Below are 12,991 nucleotides of genomic sequence, written 5' to 3' on the forward strand. Positions count from 1 at the left end.
ATTTTTTTTCTTTTTTTTTGATCCATCAGCATCCCCAGGAATAGACTCTCAAATTAGAAGGAAAAGTCATCTGCTGCTGCTGCTGCTGTGGGCGTCTTTTTAATCATCATTCGCAAACAACAAAGCTGCTACATTTTACTGACTGTTTCAAATCCCCTCTCCGGCTCAGTAATGTCACTCCGGCTCCAACTACAACAGTTTTTTTTTCTGAAACCTTAAACCTGCTGTCTTGCAGGATAATGTGCTGTGGTTCCTAAATGACAGGGCGGACATATCTGCTGATAACCCCGCCTGGATTATCCCCCCCTCCAGAGAAAGGGCTGCAGGGATCCCTGAGGAAAAGTTACATAGAGACCCTAAACGCACCCTCTAAGTCATATACTGTCTGTATATATAAAGTATGATAATGGCAGAGTGTGAACACTATAATCATCTATGTCTTCTAAATTTAGACGTTTGTGAATTGAATGGAGCAAATAAAAAGACGTATAGGGGTAGTTTGGAATTTACTAAAAGGGATTTTTATTCTTTTTTTTACCAAAACAAGGCCTGTGAATGTCATTGAAGACTTGAAGTATGACATATATATATATATATATATATACACATATATATACAGTATATATGTGTATATATGTGTGTATATATATATATATAAAACGTAATTACGCCTAGTGAGAACAGGATGTTGGGGGAATCACTTTTTTTTCTCTGTTTCATCAAACCGCAATGTTTGCAAGTTCCCGCAATTTCATCGCATAAAATTGCATAAATATCCCGCATATTCCATTGCATTTTTTAAGAAAACGTGCCGCATGACCAAGGACTTTTACCCGCAACAATCACAAAAAAACTCTGTGTTTTTCTGGAAGGACTGATTTCCTCGGTTCCTCTCTCCGCCAATCATGTGTTGATGTTGAATGTTTGTGATAACCTGAAGGATGAAGTGTTCCTTCATGTGTTGAGAAGATTCTCCACGCACACGCATTTGTATACATTTTTTGTTACATTCCTCATGTGGTGTCTGGAGTTACAACTTTAACTTAAGATTTGGTATAAGGGATTCCTATGATCTTTACTCCACCTTCACTGTAACCTCTGGAAATTATTAACATGAGCCTAAGGGCCCTCTTGGAAAGAAGAGCCCTTATTTATATATATTATATATTATTATTTATATATTTATATCATTTTTATATTTATTTCATCGATTGGTCAGTTCTCTGTTCCAATCATATACTTGCATATATTACGTTTATGTTAATGTATGCATAGACTATATACTGTGTGCTCACAAAGAAAAGACTTTTTGGAAGAATTGGGTTGGTCGCTCTCCAAGCTCTCTGCAGGAGTTTGTAAAATTGATGCTGAATCTTTGCTTGTAATAAACCTTTTTATAATCAAGAACAGTGTCGGCGGATTCCTCTTCATACAGCATCACAGCATTACTATTAAAGGAACCACACCCACTTCATATAACAAAAAGTCAATCAAATCAACTGAATAACAGATATTTTTTTGGCCACTGTCTCCCCCCTGCCAAAGAACTTGAAGAACTCTTTGGCACAATCCCTTTTATGCTGTTTACTTACATCACCACTGTTTTTAGGACTTATTTTACTATTTAACCCTTGTGTTATTCTTCCCGTCAACCATGCAACTTTTTGGTTTTCTGGGTCGAATTTTCTTTTACATTTTGGTCGTCTTTTTCGGCACTTTTCCCGAGGTTTTTGTCAGTTTTTTCGAAGTTTTTTGACATTTCTTTCTGATTGATAAATAGATAGTTAATCATTGGAGGAGAGAGGAACTGAGGAAATGTTAAGCGCTATGGGACGTTCCCCAGGTTTTCACTAGACCGGAACGGGATGAAAAACTGTCATCTAAAAAGTAACTGAAGATGTCAGACAAATGTTGGGGAGTAAAAAGTACAATATTTACCTCTGAGATGCACAAATAAAGTAGTAGAAAATAAAAAAAACACTCAAGTACGTCGAAGTACAATACTTGAGTAAATATATTTAGTTACATTCCACCACTGAATATAACTGAAAGGCTTCAGATGTGATTGTAGTCTTGTTGCAGTGATTCTGGCGTCCACCAGGTGGCGGCTCAGTCTTTCATTTCAACATTAGATTTGCAGAAAAAAAGTGTTTGTCTTTTTTGTAAAGGTGCGGCTGAAGTCTGAATCCAAAGAATAGTACATGTCTTGTCCTCTTTCAGACACATTTCTTCACATGTGGCTGGCTGAGCTGCATTTTTAGAAAATGCTTATTTATGTTGGGTAGGTCACTAATTACAACATGAGGCTCTGATCCATGAAAGACCACATGAAGGCTCACACAAACACAGCTGATTTACAAAAGTTTGTCTTTTCAAAAACAGAAACATAAACTCTTCTCTTCTCTTTGTTTATAAAGTTTCACCTTTTAATTTTACAGGCAAGTCATTAAGAACAAGTTCCTTATTTACAATGGCGGCCTGACAAGCGGCAAAAGCTTCGGGGGAAGTGGAAGGAGGGCTAGGAGATCAAATACATTACGCCACGTGTGTCAAACTCAAGGCCCGCCGGCCAAATCCAGCCCCTGCTAATTTTTGATCTGGCCCTCATATCAATTTCGGTTCACAATTAATTTTGGCCTGCTTAGATGTGAGCCAAACCAAAAAGACGGAAACTATTTTCAAACTGTAATCCGGAAAAACCAGCGCCCTTAATATAGAGAGTTTGGTCAACTCAAATCATGGGCGCCATATTGGATACCAACGTCACATGACTCTACAGTGTAACCCTATGGGGCTATCTTGAAATAAATCGCTTATTTTTACCATAAACAGGCATATACATGTTATTATCAATGTTTGCCAATATGTAAAAGGCCCTTACGGAAATATTCTAGTGTATATTTACCTTCTATATATCGTAAATGGGCCTCTAAAAAATGCCCATTGTAGTGAGTGACTAGTCGCCTAATAAGTCTCTGAGCAGTGTTTACCTTAACTTAACTACAGCCAGTTAGCTTTGTGTGTAACGTAACAAAAACCCACCCATCTCGTAGGAGCGAAGCTTAATATTTCATTCAATCAAATGATGGTACAAAAGGAGCACTAACGCCACAGGTCTTATGTTGACAACGTGGACGCAGACATAGGAAACTCCAAAGGCAGTTGTAATATTTACCTAGCAGGCTAGGCTAACGCTGTTGTGCTAACGTTAGCAAACGTCGGCGTAGCGTTAGCTAGCTGTCTAAACAACATCCTCGTCCAAGCTGTGTTTCACTTTCCCTCCAATATTATTATAAACATAATAAAGACACATGGACTCGGTCGAGACCAAAAGCCATATGACTATGGCAAGATCACAAGCATTTAGGTACATGGAGTGCTAACGAAAAAGCTAACGCTAGCATAAGGCATGGCTAATTTCAAATTTCATTCATTTCTAAAGCAGTGTTAGAACCTTTTTTACAGCATGGTACACATTAACGATGGTATTACTGTATTTGTCCTATGTAATTTGTTATCATATCGAAGAGAGAAATTGACATTTACCTCACACAATAATGAACAGCTCCCATACTTTTTGCCTTTTTGCTTCACGGGGGGACTTGTGAAATCTTTTCTTGTCTTTCCTTGCAACCAAACGCGCAACAGTTGGGCATTTTTTCACTGATTTATGTCATTTTTTAAAAATAATTTATTACATTTTCCACTATTCCCTGCACTATGTCAATGAGAATCAGATGAATGTTGGTATACAACATGGAGTCCAAGAAACACGGGACGACCTCGGGAACCAATCGCATAACGGGATAGCTCAGAACATTCAATTCCCTAGTTGGCCAAACTCTATATTAAGGGCGCTGGGAAAAAATAATTTCAATGGTAACAACAAGAACTACTAACAGTATTGGGATCAGGGGTGTAGTGCTATGTATTTAAGTACCGGAGTGCGCCTGTGACGCACGCGCACAGTTAAGTTGTGGCTCGTTTTGAAAATACGGTGGCAAATTCACGTACATTAGTCAACTATAACTATAAGATGAAAGGATGGTTTGCTGCCTTGTCGTTTTTGCTAGTTAACAATAGACTAAGAAAACATCATTTCATTCACGGCAGGCACCGGCAACTTTTCTACCAGTTAAAAAGATGAATTTTACACGGATTATGCAAACTGAGAATATTCTAATTCTTTAAAGAAGAGAAAAGAAGTAGCAGAGCGTCAATCCGGTGTGCTCCAGCAGCACTACACCCCTGATTTTAACAAGACCGGGTCCATGATCACGGAACCAAAAAAATATAAAATTCTCCCTTTTGGTTTTTTATTGTTGGAGAACAGAAGATGTGATTGACAGAGCAGATGTGTGTTTCCTGTACTACTACACTCAGCGGCTACCTCTCTCTCTGGATTCAGTGCATCCCTAGTAAAAAAAAAAAAAAAAAAAGAGTTGTTACTGTGAACTGCAGCGGCTCTGAAAGTGATCTACTGTCTGCTCTGCACCCGAGGCCACATGCATAACACTCAGTAGATTCAGGATCAGGACTATAACTCTATTGTATGCACAAAAGTAGAAATATGCCAACTAACTTATTTTGAATCAGATTTCTAATCTTACAATTTTAACAATTTTATCAAAACTACAAATAATTTTCTTTCTGATCCCAAGGTATAAAAGAGACTAGCCTGCATGTTTACTTTGGCGTTTGTTAAGCACTTAATGAATTTTTGTGCTATATACTATACATATACGAGCACTTAAAATGGTGTTGTGTATACAACATGTAAATTAATCGTGTCATTTCAACAAGATAGAAGATCTGATGAACTGTACAGTAGGTGTTTATAACTTTGTTAAAACATGATACATGGGTTTTTTATTAAAGGAGCGATCAGTAACTTCAATCGTTGAACATTTCGACCTCGGGAACACATTGTGTGCTAAAAGCTGAAGTTCATGTCCTTTAACTTCATATCTTTTATATATAGTTATTATTTTTCCTATTTTATTGATGTTCAACAGCTAATTATGCACATATTCTTTTCCCCATGGTTTTACAGATTGTTAACCCTCCTGTTGTCCTCCGGTTAAATTTGACCCATTTTCAAAAAGTTTCTATAGACCCGAAATTTGGGTTTCTTTCAAACAAATTGTCTAAAGAAATAACGTGGATGGTTCCATACAACCATTACTCTTCACCAGTAAAATAAATGATCACTACTTTCATTGAATTTGGGTGTTTTATGAAATTTTATAGCATTGATATGCATATGTTTAACCCGGCATGCTCCACCGGTTCGCTCTTAAAGGGACAGTTTATCTCAAGCACCAAAACATCCAGAACCACCGCTGTCCATCGAATGTTGAAAGAAAAATTCTCAATATTCACATTACACATAGTTAGGTAATCCATTGTATATATTAGCACAACTTTAAAGCCAGAAAGGGGTAACATGTTAAATATTATCATGTATGAAATTCATAAAGTGTGAACCACACTGAGCTGTTTGAGTTATAAAAAATCGTATTTGGTTCGATATATTTTTTCTGAAAATCATAATTAACCAAGTGATAAAAATGTAATACCGAAAAGTGAAGTAAAATACCATGAAATATTTCAGAACACTATTAAGGGAACAAATAAGCATTTAAACTAATAAACAACCACTAAAAAGAAATGATTACTTACTGTAATACGAACTGTCTGTCTTAATGCAGGTATGAAAGAAATGAAAGGGAGACAAAGACGTTTAACATGTTGTTATCCTTCCCTCCTCTGTCATTTAGGATATCATTTGGTAAATATTCTGTGGACTCGCGTTTACATGAATGTTTCCTGGGTTTCAAAGGTACAAATCATACAAACAATGAGGCATTCCTGTGATTGATGGGAGCATGTCTGTGATTCCTGTACAACACATTTACATTGCACTAAAAGTGTCTTAATCGATTATGTCCCTATTATTGTGTCTGAAACATGATGGACAGATTTCTGACAACGCTCGTCTCCATCTTCGCAGTGGCCCCCCACACATGTTTTCCTGTTCTTCCAGCTTCTTCTTCTGTTCTTCCAGCTTCTTCTTCTGTTCTTCCAGCTTCTTCTCCTGTTCGACCTGCTTCTTCTCCTGTTGGACCAGCTTCTTCTCCTGTTCGACCAGCTTCTTCTCCTGTTGGACCAGCTTCTTCTCCTGTTCGACCTGCTTCTTCTCCTGTTGGACCAGCTTCTTCTCCTGTTCGACCAGCTTCTTCTCCTGTTCGACCTGCTTCTTCTCGTGTTCGACCTGCTTCTTCTCCTGTTCTTCCAGCTTCTTCTCCTGTTCGACCAGCTTCTTCTCCTGTTGGACCAGCTTCTTCTCCTGTTCGACCTGCTTCTTCTCCTGTTCGACCAGCTTCTTCTCCTGTTTGACCTGCTTCTTCTCGTGTTCGAGCTGCTTCTTCTCCTGTTCGACCAGCTTCTTCTCCTGTTCGACCAGCTTCTTCTCCTGTTCGACCAGCTTCTTCTCCTGTGCGACCTGCTTCTTCTCCTGTTCGACCAGCTTCTTCTTCTGTTCTCCCAGCTTCTTCTCCTGTGCGACCAGCTTCTTCCATTGGTGGACATGCAGAGCCGCAGAGAGACACTCAAAGGCCTCAGAGAGACTTTGGTTTATTTTGGCGAACTCTGATTTGTAGTGTCTGGATTTCAACATCGGGCATAATTTCTTTTTAACTTTGAAATCCTCGATCTTCCAATAAGCTGAAGACAGAACATCTTCAAGATTTTCTAAAGCAGCGTTAACGGACTCTTCATTTACATCCTGTTGAATGGACTTCACCAGGTCCTCCAGTACTTTGAGTCTCTGGGAAATGCTGGAATAGGTCTCATTATTTTCCTTCATAGTGTTAATCAGGTAGTGGACGCCTTTCGAGACCAAGATGATCATTTCTATGACCTTCCCGATCACTGATCCCACCACCATCATCTTTGACATGACCTCCATGATCCGGGTTATCTTGGAACAAAATGCACTGACGTTAATCAGACAGAACTAACTAAATCACATTTTGAGAAGACAGAGCTTACCGTTGCTTGAAGGCAGTTTCACTAAGATCCTAAGGTGCATTCAGATTGAACACAAAGTGGGCCTTTTTTTGCCTTGTGTTGTTTCTACAGATTTAACCAGATATACTGTATATTTGCATTTTTTTTTCATACCAAACAGCTTCTGACTTTAAGCTGCAGTTGTGGTTGCTTAGAGCAGTTAACTTAAACCTGCAATACCTGATTTTATTTTGACTGCTTCAAGCAACCACAGGTTTTGAAGGTAATGTGCAATGTGTTGGGTTGTTTACTTATCACAATGCATCATATTTTATAAACCTAACAAGCACAATACCTCCCTCTGAAATACGTATACGTATAAAGTAGAATAAGATCTGTACAGTCAAGTAAAGAACAACTACCTCAAATATTAGTTAAAGTACAGTACTTGAGTAAATGTACTTAGTCTAGTTTCCTCTTATCAAGTCGAGTCAAGTGCATTCAGGAGGAACTGGTCTCTCTGATTTCTCAGAAATGATTCACTGTCAGTTCTTGGAAATGACCGACATCTTTTATCTTTTACGAGAGAGCGGTCTGAGTTTCAAGTGATCAAGGGCAAAAATTAATTACTTCCAATTCTATTAGTTTTAAGCATGTTTTAGTCTATGTGTATGTTCTTTGAGAGCAACAAAAAGCCAGAATCAAATTCAGAAAAATGTCTTTCTTTGTTGCTTAAAATAGGGGCCAATCCCTGAGACGTATAGGTTAAATGAAGTATAAAACTAATTTCAAAGTGGGGGGGGAACACAAAGAGGATTTTGATAAGTGGGGGGGAAATGTCCCCCCTGTCCCCAGTGGAAATTACGCCCTAGCTTGTATGTGTTCGCACTTAATTGTCCATTAAAGCTGATTGTGCTTCTGAAGTTTTTCATGTGTAATATCAGTATATATATTATGTAATATGTGCATGTATCAAAGCTGTCCTCTGAAACCCATATGACTCCAGATTTGAGCATATTAAAATGTTTTAGATAATTATTTCCCAAAAAGTAAGAAATTCAAAACAGATTTTCTCAAACTGTCCAAAGCCTAACAGTGAGGGAGCATGGATGTGTTGATTTCAATATTAAATAAACTGTTGTAAGTTTAATTACAACAGTAATTACAATGTAAATTCAAACATTATTATTTGAATTGGCTGTTTTGTCTCTGTGTCGTCGGACTTCAGCGTTGAATCTGAGCGTTTTGTGACATTTTAAAGGAAATATCGAGGGTTAAAGTTCACGATTACCGTCAACTGACAAGATGGATTACATTGTGAAAACTCATTTAATTTGGCTGTAATTGTAATCTAGGGTTAAAGTAGGAGGCCTTTTGTTTTTGGAGCTATTTCAGCATTAAGTTTGTCCGTGAGTTTTTTATTTATTGGGTAAGCGGTCTGAAAAAGTTTGAGAAACAAGGATTGATGGAAGGTTCACATTTAATCAAGTCAGGTCCAGATTAGAAGATGTTTTTTCAGGCTTCAGCAGTCTGAATTAGACAAATCAAGAGGACATCTTCATACGTCAAACGTCTTTCAGTACCGATTACAGTCTTTGTGCTGCTGTCGCTCCACCGCAGCTCAACAAGAAAACACAGAGAGTGAATTAGGTACTAAAAAGATTGTAAACTTTGTTTAAAAAAGGCCTTATATTAGCTTCAGATTAACTTTGGAACGTATATTTGCACAGAATAAGGATTGTGTGGATTTTGTCCACCATCACTTGCACTGACATTGAATTTGAAAGGAATCTTTGACGGGAAAAATAATTCAATTAAAACCAGTTTAAATGTTGATACGGCCACCTGACAGCCTGACAGACTTCAAAAGCAGTAAACCTATACGTAAATGTTCCTTTATGTCTTGAGCTAACTCTTCTTCAGCAATACATTTAAAAACCACATGGATTATCTGATAAATGTATTAATTGTCACAATGATTAAAAGTGGACAGTTTTTTTTAGCCCATGAAACATTAAGAGAGTTTATCAGGACAGCAGTGATAATGTAAGATCTCAGAAAGTTCAGTTTAAAATCATCAAAATCCTTAAAAAGATTCTTTACCTGTTGGCTGCTGCCTGTCTGAATCCAAGTGTGCAAGTCAGAGACAGTGACAATTCATATGTGTTCTTATCTTACTTAAACACTTCAACACCGTGACCACTGACCAGAAAATGTGGGTGTGGTACATCTTTATCTCAACCATACATATACCGGTAGAGGCACTGCACTGTTTACTGGGAAGATTACTGGAAACCCCAAAGCTAAGCAAGTGGGCGACAGACAGACAGACAGAGAGACAGACAGACAGACAGACAGACAGACAGACAGAGAGACAAAACCCATCATGGCAGACAGATAGACAGACAGACAGACATTCAGTGTCCAACTTTAGCGGCGGCTGTTTTGACCTTGGAAATGCGAGTGCTGCAGTCTATTTCTATGAGAGAAACACTGCACGCTGCTACAGGATGCTGCTCTGATGCTGCTCTGATGCATCGCAGATTTCAAAGCACACCTGACTAAAGGAGCCGTTTAGCTTGTGAAGTACATATACAGTATTTAGAGTTTGTTTGAAAGCATACCGAGACCCCCTCTTCTTAATACGCTTTTGGTCCGCTTTTGGTCTGCAGCCATATACGATTGCTGCATTCACACCTTTCCAAACAAACCGCACCAAGGGGGGAAACCAACTCTAGAGTGATTCAACCGAACTAGATGAGGCAGGTGTGAAAGCCCCCGAACTGAAAACAACAAAAAACGTGAGTTGCACAAATTTACCTGACTCTCCTGGTAGAGCGTGCTCCGCATGTACAAAGGCTCATTCAGGGCTCCAGACCAAATGGTCGCATTTTGCGACCAAAATTTGAGAGTGTGCGACCAGTAAATCTGCCCCCTTTTTTACACGTTAAATGTCGTTACACTTCCTAAGCAGGCACAACAGTGGTTTCTGTGCCCTGGTGACTGACTGACAGGCTGAGGTTGTAAGGCAAGGCAACTTTATTTGTACAGCACCTTTCAGCAACAAGGCAACTTTATTTCTACAGCACCTTTCAGCAACAAGGCAACTTTATTTCTACAGCACCTTTCAGCAACAAGGCAACTTTATTTCTACAGCAACAAGGCAACTTTATTTCTACGGCACCTTTCAGCAACAAAGCAACTTCATTTCTACGGCACCTTTCACCAACAAGGCAACTTTATTTCTACGGAACTTTCAGCAACAAGGCAACTTTATTTCTACAGCACCTTTCAGCAACAAGGCAACTTTATTTCTACAGCACCTTTCAGCAACAAGGCAACTTTATTTCTACAGCACCTTTCAGCAACAAGGCAACTTTATTTCTACGGCACCTTTCAGCAACAAGGCAACTTTATTTCTACGGCACCTTTCAGCAACAAGGCAACTTTATTTCTACGGCACCTTTCAGCAACAAGGCAACTTTATTTCTACGGCACCTTTCACCAACAAGGCAACTTTATTTCTACGGCACCTTTCAGCAACAAGGCAACTTTATTTCTACGGCACCTTTCAGCAACAAGGCAACTTTATTTCTACGGCACCTTTCACCAACAAGGCAACTTTATTTCTACGGCACCTTTCAGCAACAAGGCAACTTTATTTCTACGGCACCTTTCAGCAACAAGGCAACTTTATTTCTACGGCACCTTTCAGCAACAAGGCAACTTTATTTCTACGGCACCTTTCAGCAACAAGGCAACTTTATTTCTACGGCACCTTTCAGCAACAAGGCAACTTTATTTCTACGGCACCTTTCAGCAACAAGGCAACTTTATTTCTACGGCACCTTTCACCAACAAGGCAGCTTTATTTCTACGGCACCTTTCAGCAACAAGGCAACTTTATTTCTACGGCACCTTTCAGCAACAAGGCAACTTTATTTCTACGGCACCTTTCAGCAACAAGGCAACTTTATTTCTACGGCACCTTTCAGCAACAAGGCAACTTTATTTCTACGGCACCTTTCAGCAACAAGGCAACTTTATTTCTACGGCACCTTTCACCAACAAGGCAACTTTATTTCTACGGCACCTTTCAGCAACAAGGCAACTTTATTTCTACGGCACCTTTCAGCAACAAGGCAACTTTATTTCTACGGCACCTTTCACCAACAAGGCAACTTTATTTCTACGGCACCTTTCAGCAACAAGGCAACTTTATTTCTACGGCACCTTTCAGCAACAAGGCAACTTTATTTCTACGGCACCTTTCAGCAACAAGGCAACTTTATTTCTACGGCACCTTTCAGCAACAAGGCAACTTTATTTCTACGGCACCTTTCAGCAACAAGGCAACTTTATTTCTACGGCACCTTTCAGCAACAAGGCAACTTTATTTCTACGGCACCTTTCAGCAACAAGGCAACTTTATTTCTACGGCACCTTTCAGCAACAAGGCAACTTTATTTTATATTACAACAGCGCAGAGCGTACGCTCAAGTCGGCGTCGCCTCAGTGTGTTCTGAGGCACTTTTTGGACCTCGGGGACCCGACTGATCAGTCCGACTGGCTTTACTGCCGACGGTCAGCCGTCTGGTTGGTGTGTCAGGGCCCTTAAACAGCACACTGATTCTGTTTGTTGTTGCTTTACAGAATGCAGAGCACAAAAAGACAACGTGCTGCAACCAAAAGGAGATGTGACTGCTACTGAAGGAGAGGCAGTAACACTTGGCTGTCAGTATAACAGCAGTTCATCTAATGATTATCTCATCTGGTACAAACAGGATGGAAACAACAGGCCCAAATTCATTCTGATCCGCATTCAAGCGGATGAAGGGAACACAGCAGACGAGTTCAGGGAGAGATTTTCATCTACACTGAATTCCAGGTTAAAATCCGTTCCTCTAAAGATCCAGAAGCTTCAGCTGTCTGACTCTGCTGTGTACTGTGCTCTGAGACTCACAGTGACAGGAAACACCCAAACTATGTACAACACAATACTCCACAACGTCCACCAGAGGGAGTCACACATTGATAGACTTCCATATTTTTCATCATGTACAGATGAAACTCGAAAAATTCATTTAGTTCAGTAATTCAACTTAAAAGGTGAAACTAATATATTATATAGACTTATTATATGCAAAGCGAGATATTTCAAGCCTTTATTTGTCATAATTTTGATGATTATGGCTTACAGCTTATGAAAACCCCCAAATGTGTTTAAGTAGGCTACCGGAGTGCGCCTATGACGCACGCACACAGTTAAATTGTGGCTCGTTTTGAAGATACGGTGGCCAATTCATTAGTCAACTATAACTATAAATGAAAGGATGGTTTGCTGCCTTGTCATCTTTGCTAGTTAACAATAGACTAAGAAAACATAATTTCATTCACTGCAGCCACCGGCTACTTTTCTACCAGTTAAATAGATGAATTTTACACGGATTATGCAAACTGACAATTTTCTAATTCTTTACTTGGAGAAAAGAAGTAGCAGAGCGTCAAGCCGGTGTGCTCCAGCAGCACTACACCTCTGATTTTAACAAGACCGGGTCCATGATCACGGAACTAAAAAATATAAAATTCTCCCTTTTGGTTTTTCATATGTTTTTCTCACAGGAGAACAGAACAGAAGATGTGATTGACAGAGCAGATGTGTGTTTGCTGTAGCAGAAATTGCAATGCAATATCATTTCCATCACACTTGTTAACAATCATGTTTTCACCCACTAGGGGGCGTGGCATCTCCACAAGACAAATACTGAGCATTACCTCACTGTTATTAGACCTGGATGTACAGGATTAATGGAGAAAAAAACAGAAACATCAGGTCACAGTTGTGTTTGTATTTTATTCTGCTGATTCCACTTTTACTCTGCCTCTACCAGTGTTGTCACATCTCTCCTCTCAGATTCACCACCCCTCCTCCACCCCTCTCAGTGGTGTTAGATGGTACGACCCACTGCCATACTCAGTG

The 12,991-nt window shown here is 39.4% G+C and overlaps 1 protein-coding gene across 1 annotated transcript; it reads right to left on the minus strand.

Annotated features, from left to right (window-relative positions):
- Positions 1–5,758: 5,758 nt before the first annotated feature.
- Positions 5,759–9,151, minus strand: LOC116036348 (golgin subfamily A member 6-like protein 2). The gene is made up of 2 exons (XM_031279874.1): positions 9,115–9,151; positions 5,759–6,982 (listed from the first exon to the last, which is right to left on the minus strand). The coding sequence occupies exon 2, from the start codon at positions 6,968–6,970 to the stop codon at positions 5,936–5,938; it is 1,035 nt and encodes a 344-aa protein (XP_031135734.1). The 5' UTR covers positions 6,971–6,982; positions 9,115–9,151; the 3' UTR covers positions 5,759–5,935.
- Positions 9,152–12,991: the final 3,840 nt, after the last annotated feature.

The sequence above is a fragment of the Sander lucioperca genome, chromosome 7 (assembly GCF_008315115.2).
Source record: "Sander lucioperca isolate FBNREF2018 chromosome 7, SLUC_FBN_1.2, whole genome shotgun sequence".
Taxonomy (NCBI): domain Eukaryota; kingdom Metazoa; phylum Chordata; class Actinopteri; order Perciformes; family Percidae; genus Sander; species Sander lucioperca.

What these genes read in the sequence shown, in the direction of transcription:
- LOC116036348 (XM_031279874.1), bottom strand. Translation starts at nt 6,970, where the DNA reads ATGGAGGTCATGTCAAAGATGATGGTGGTGGGATCAGTGATCGGGAAG.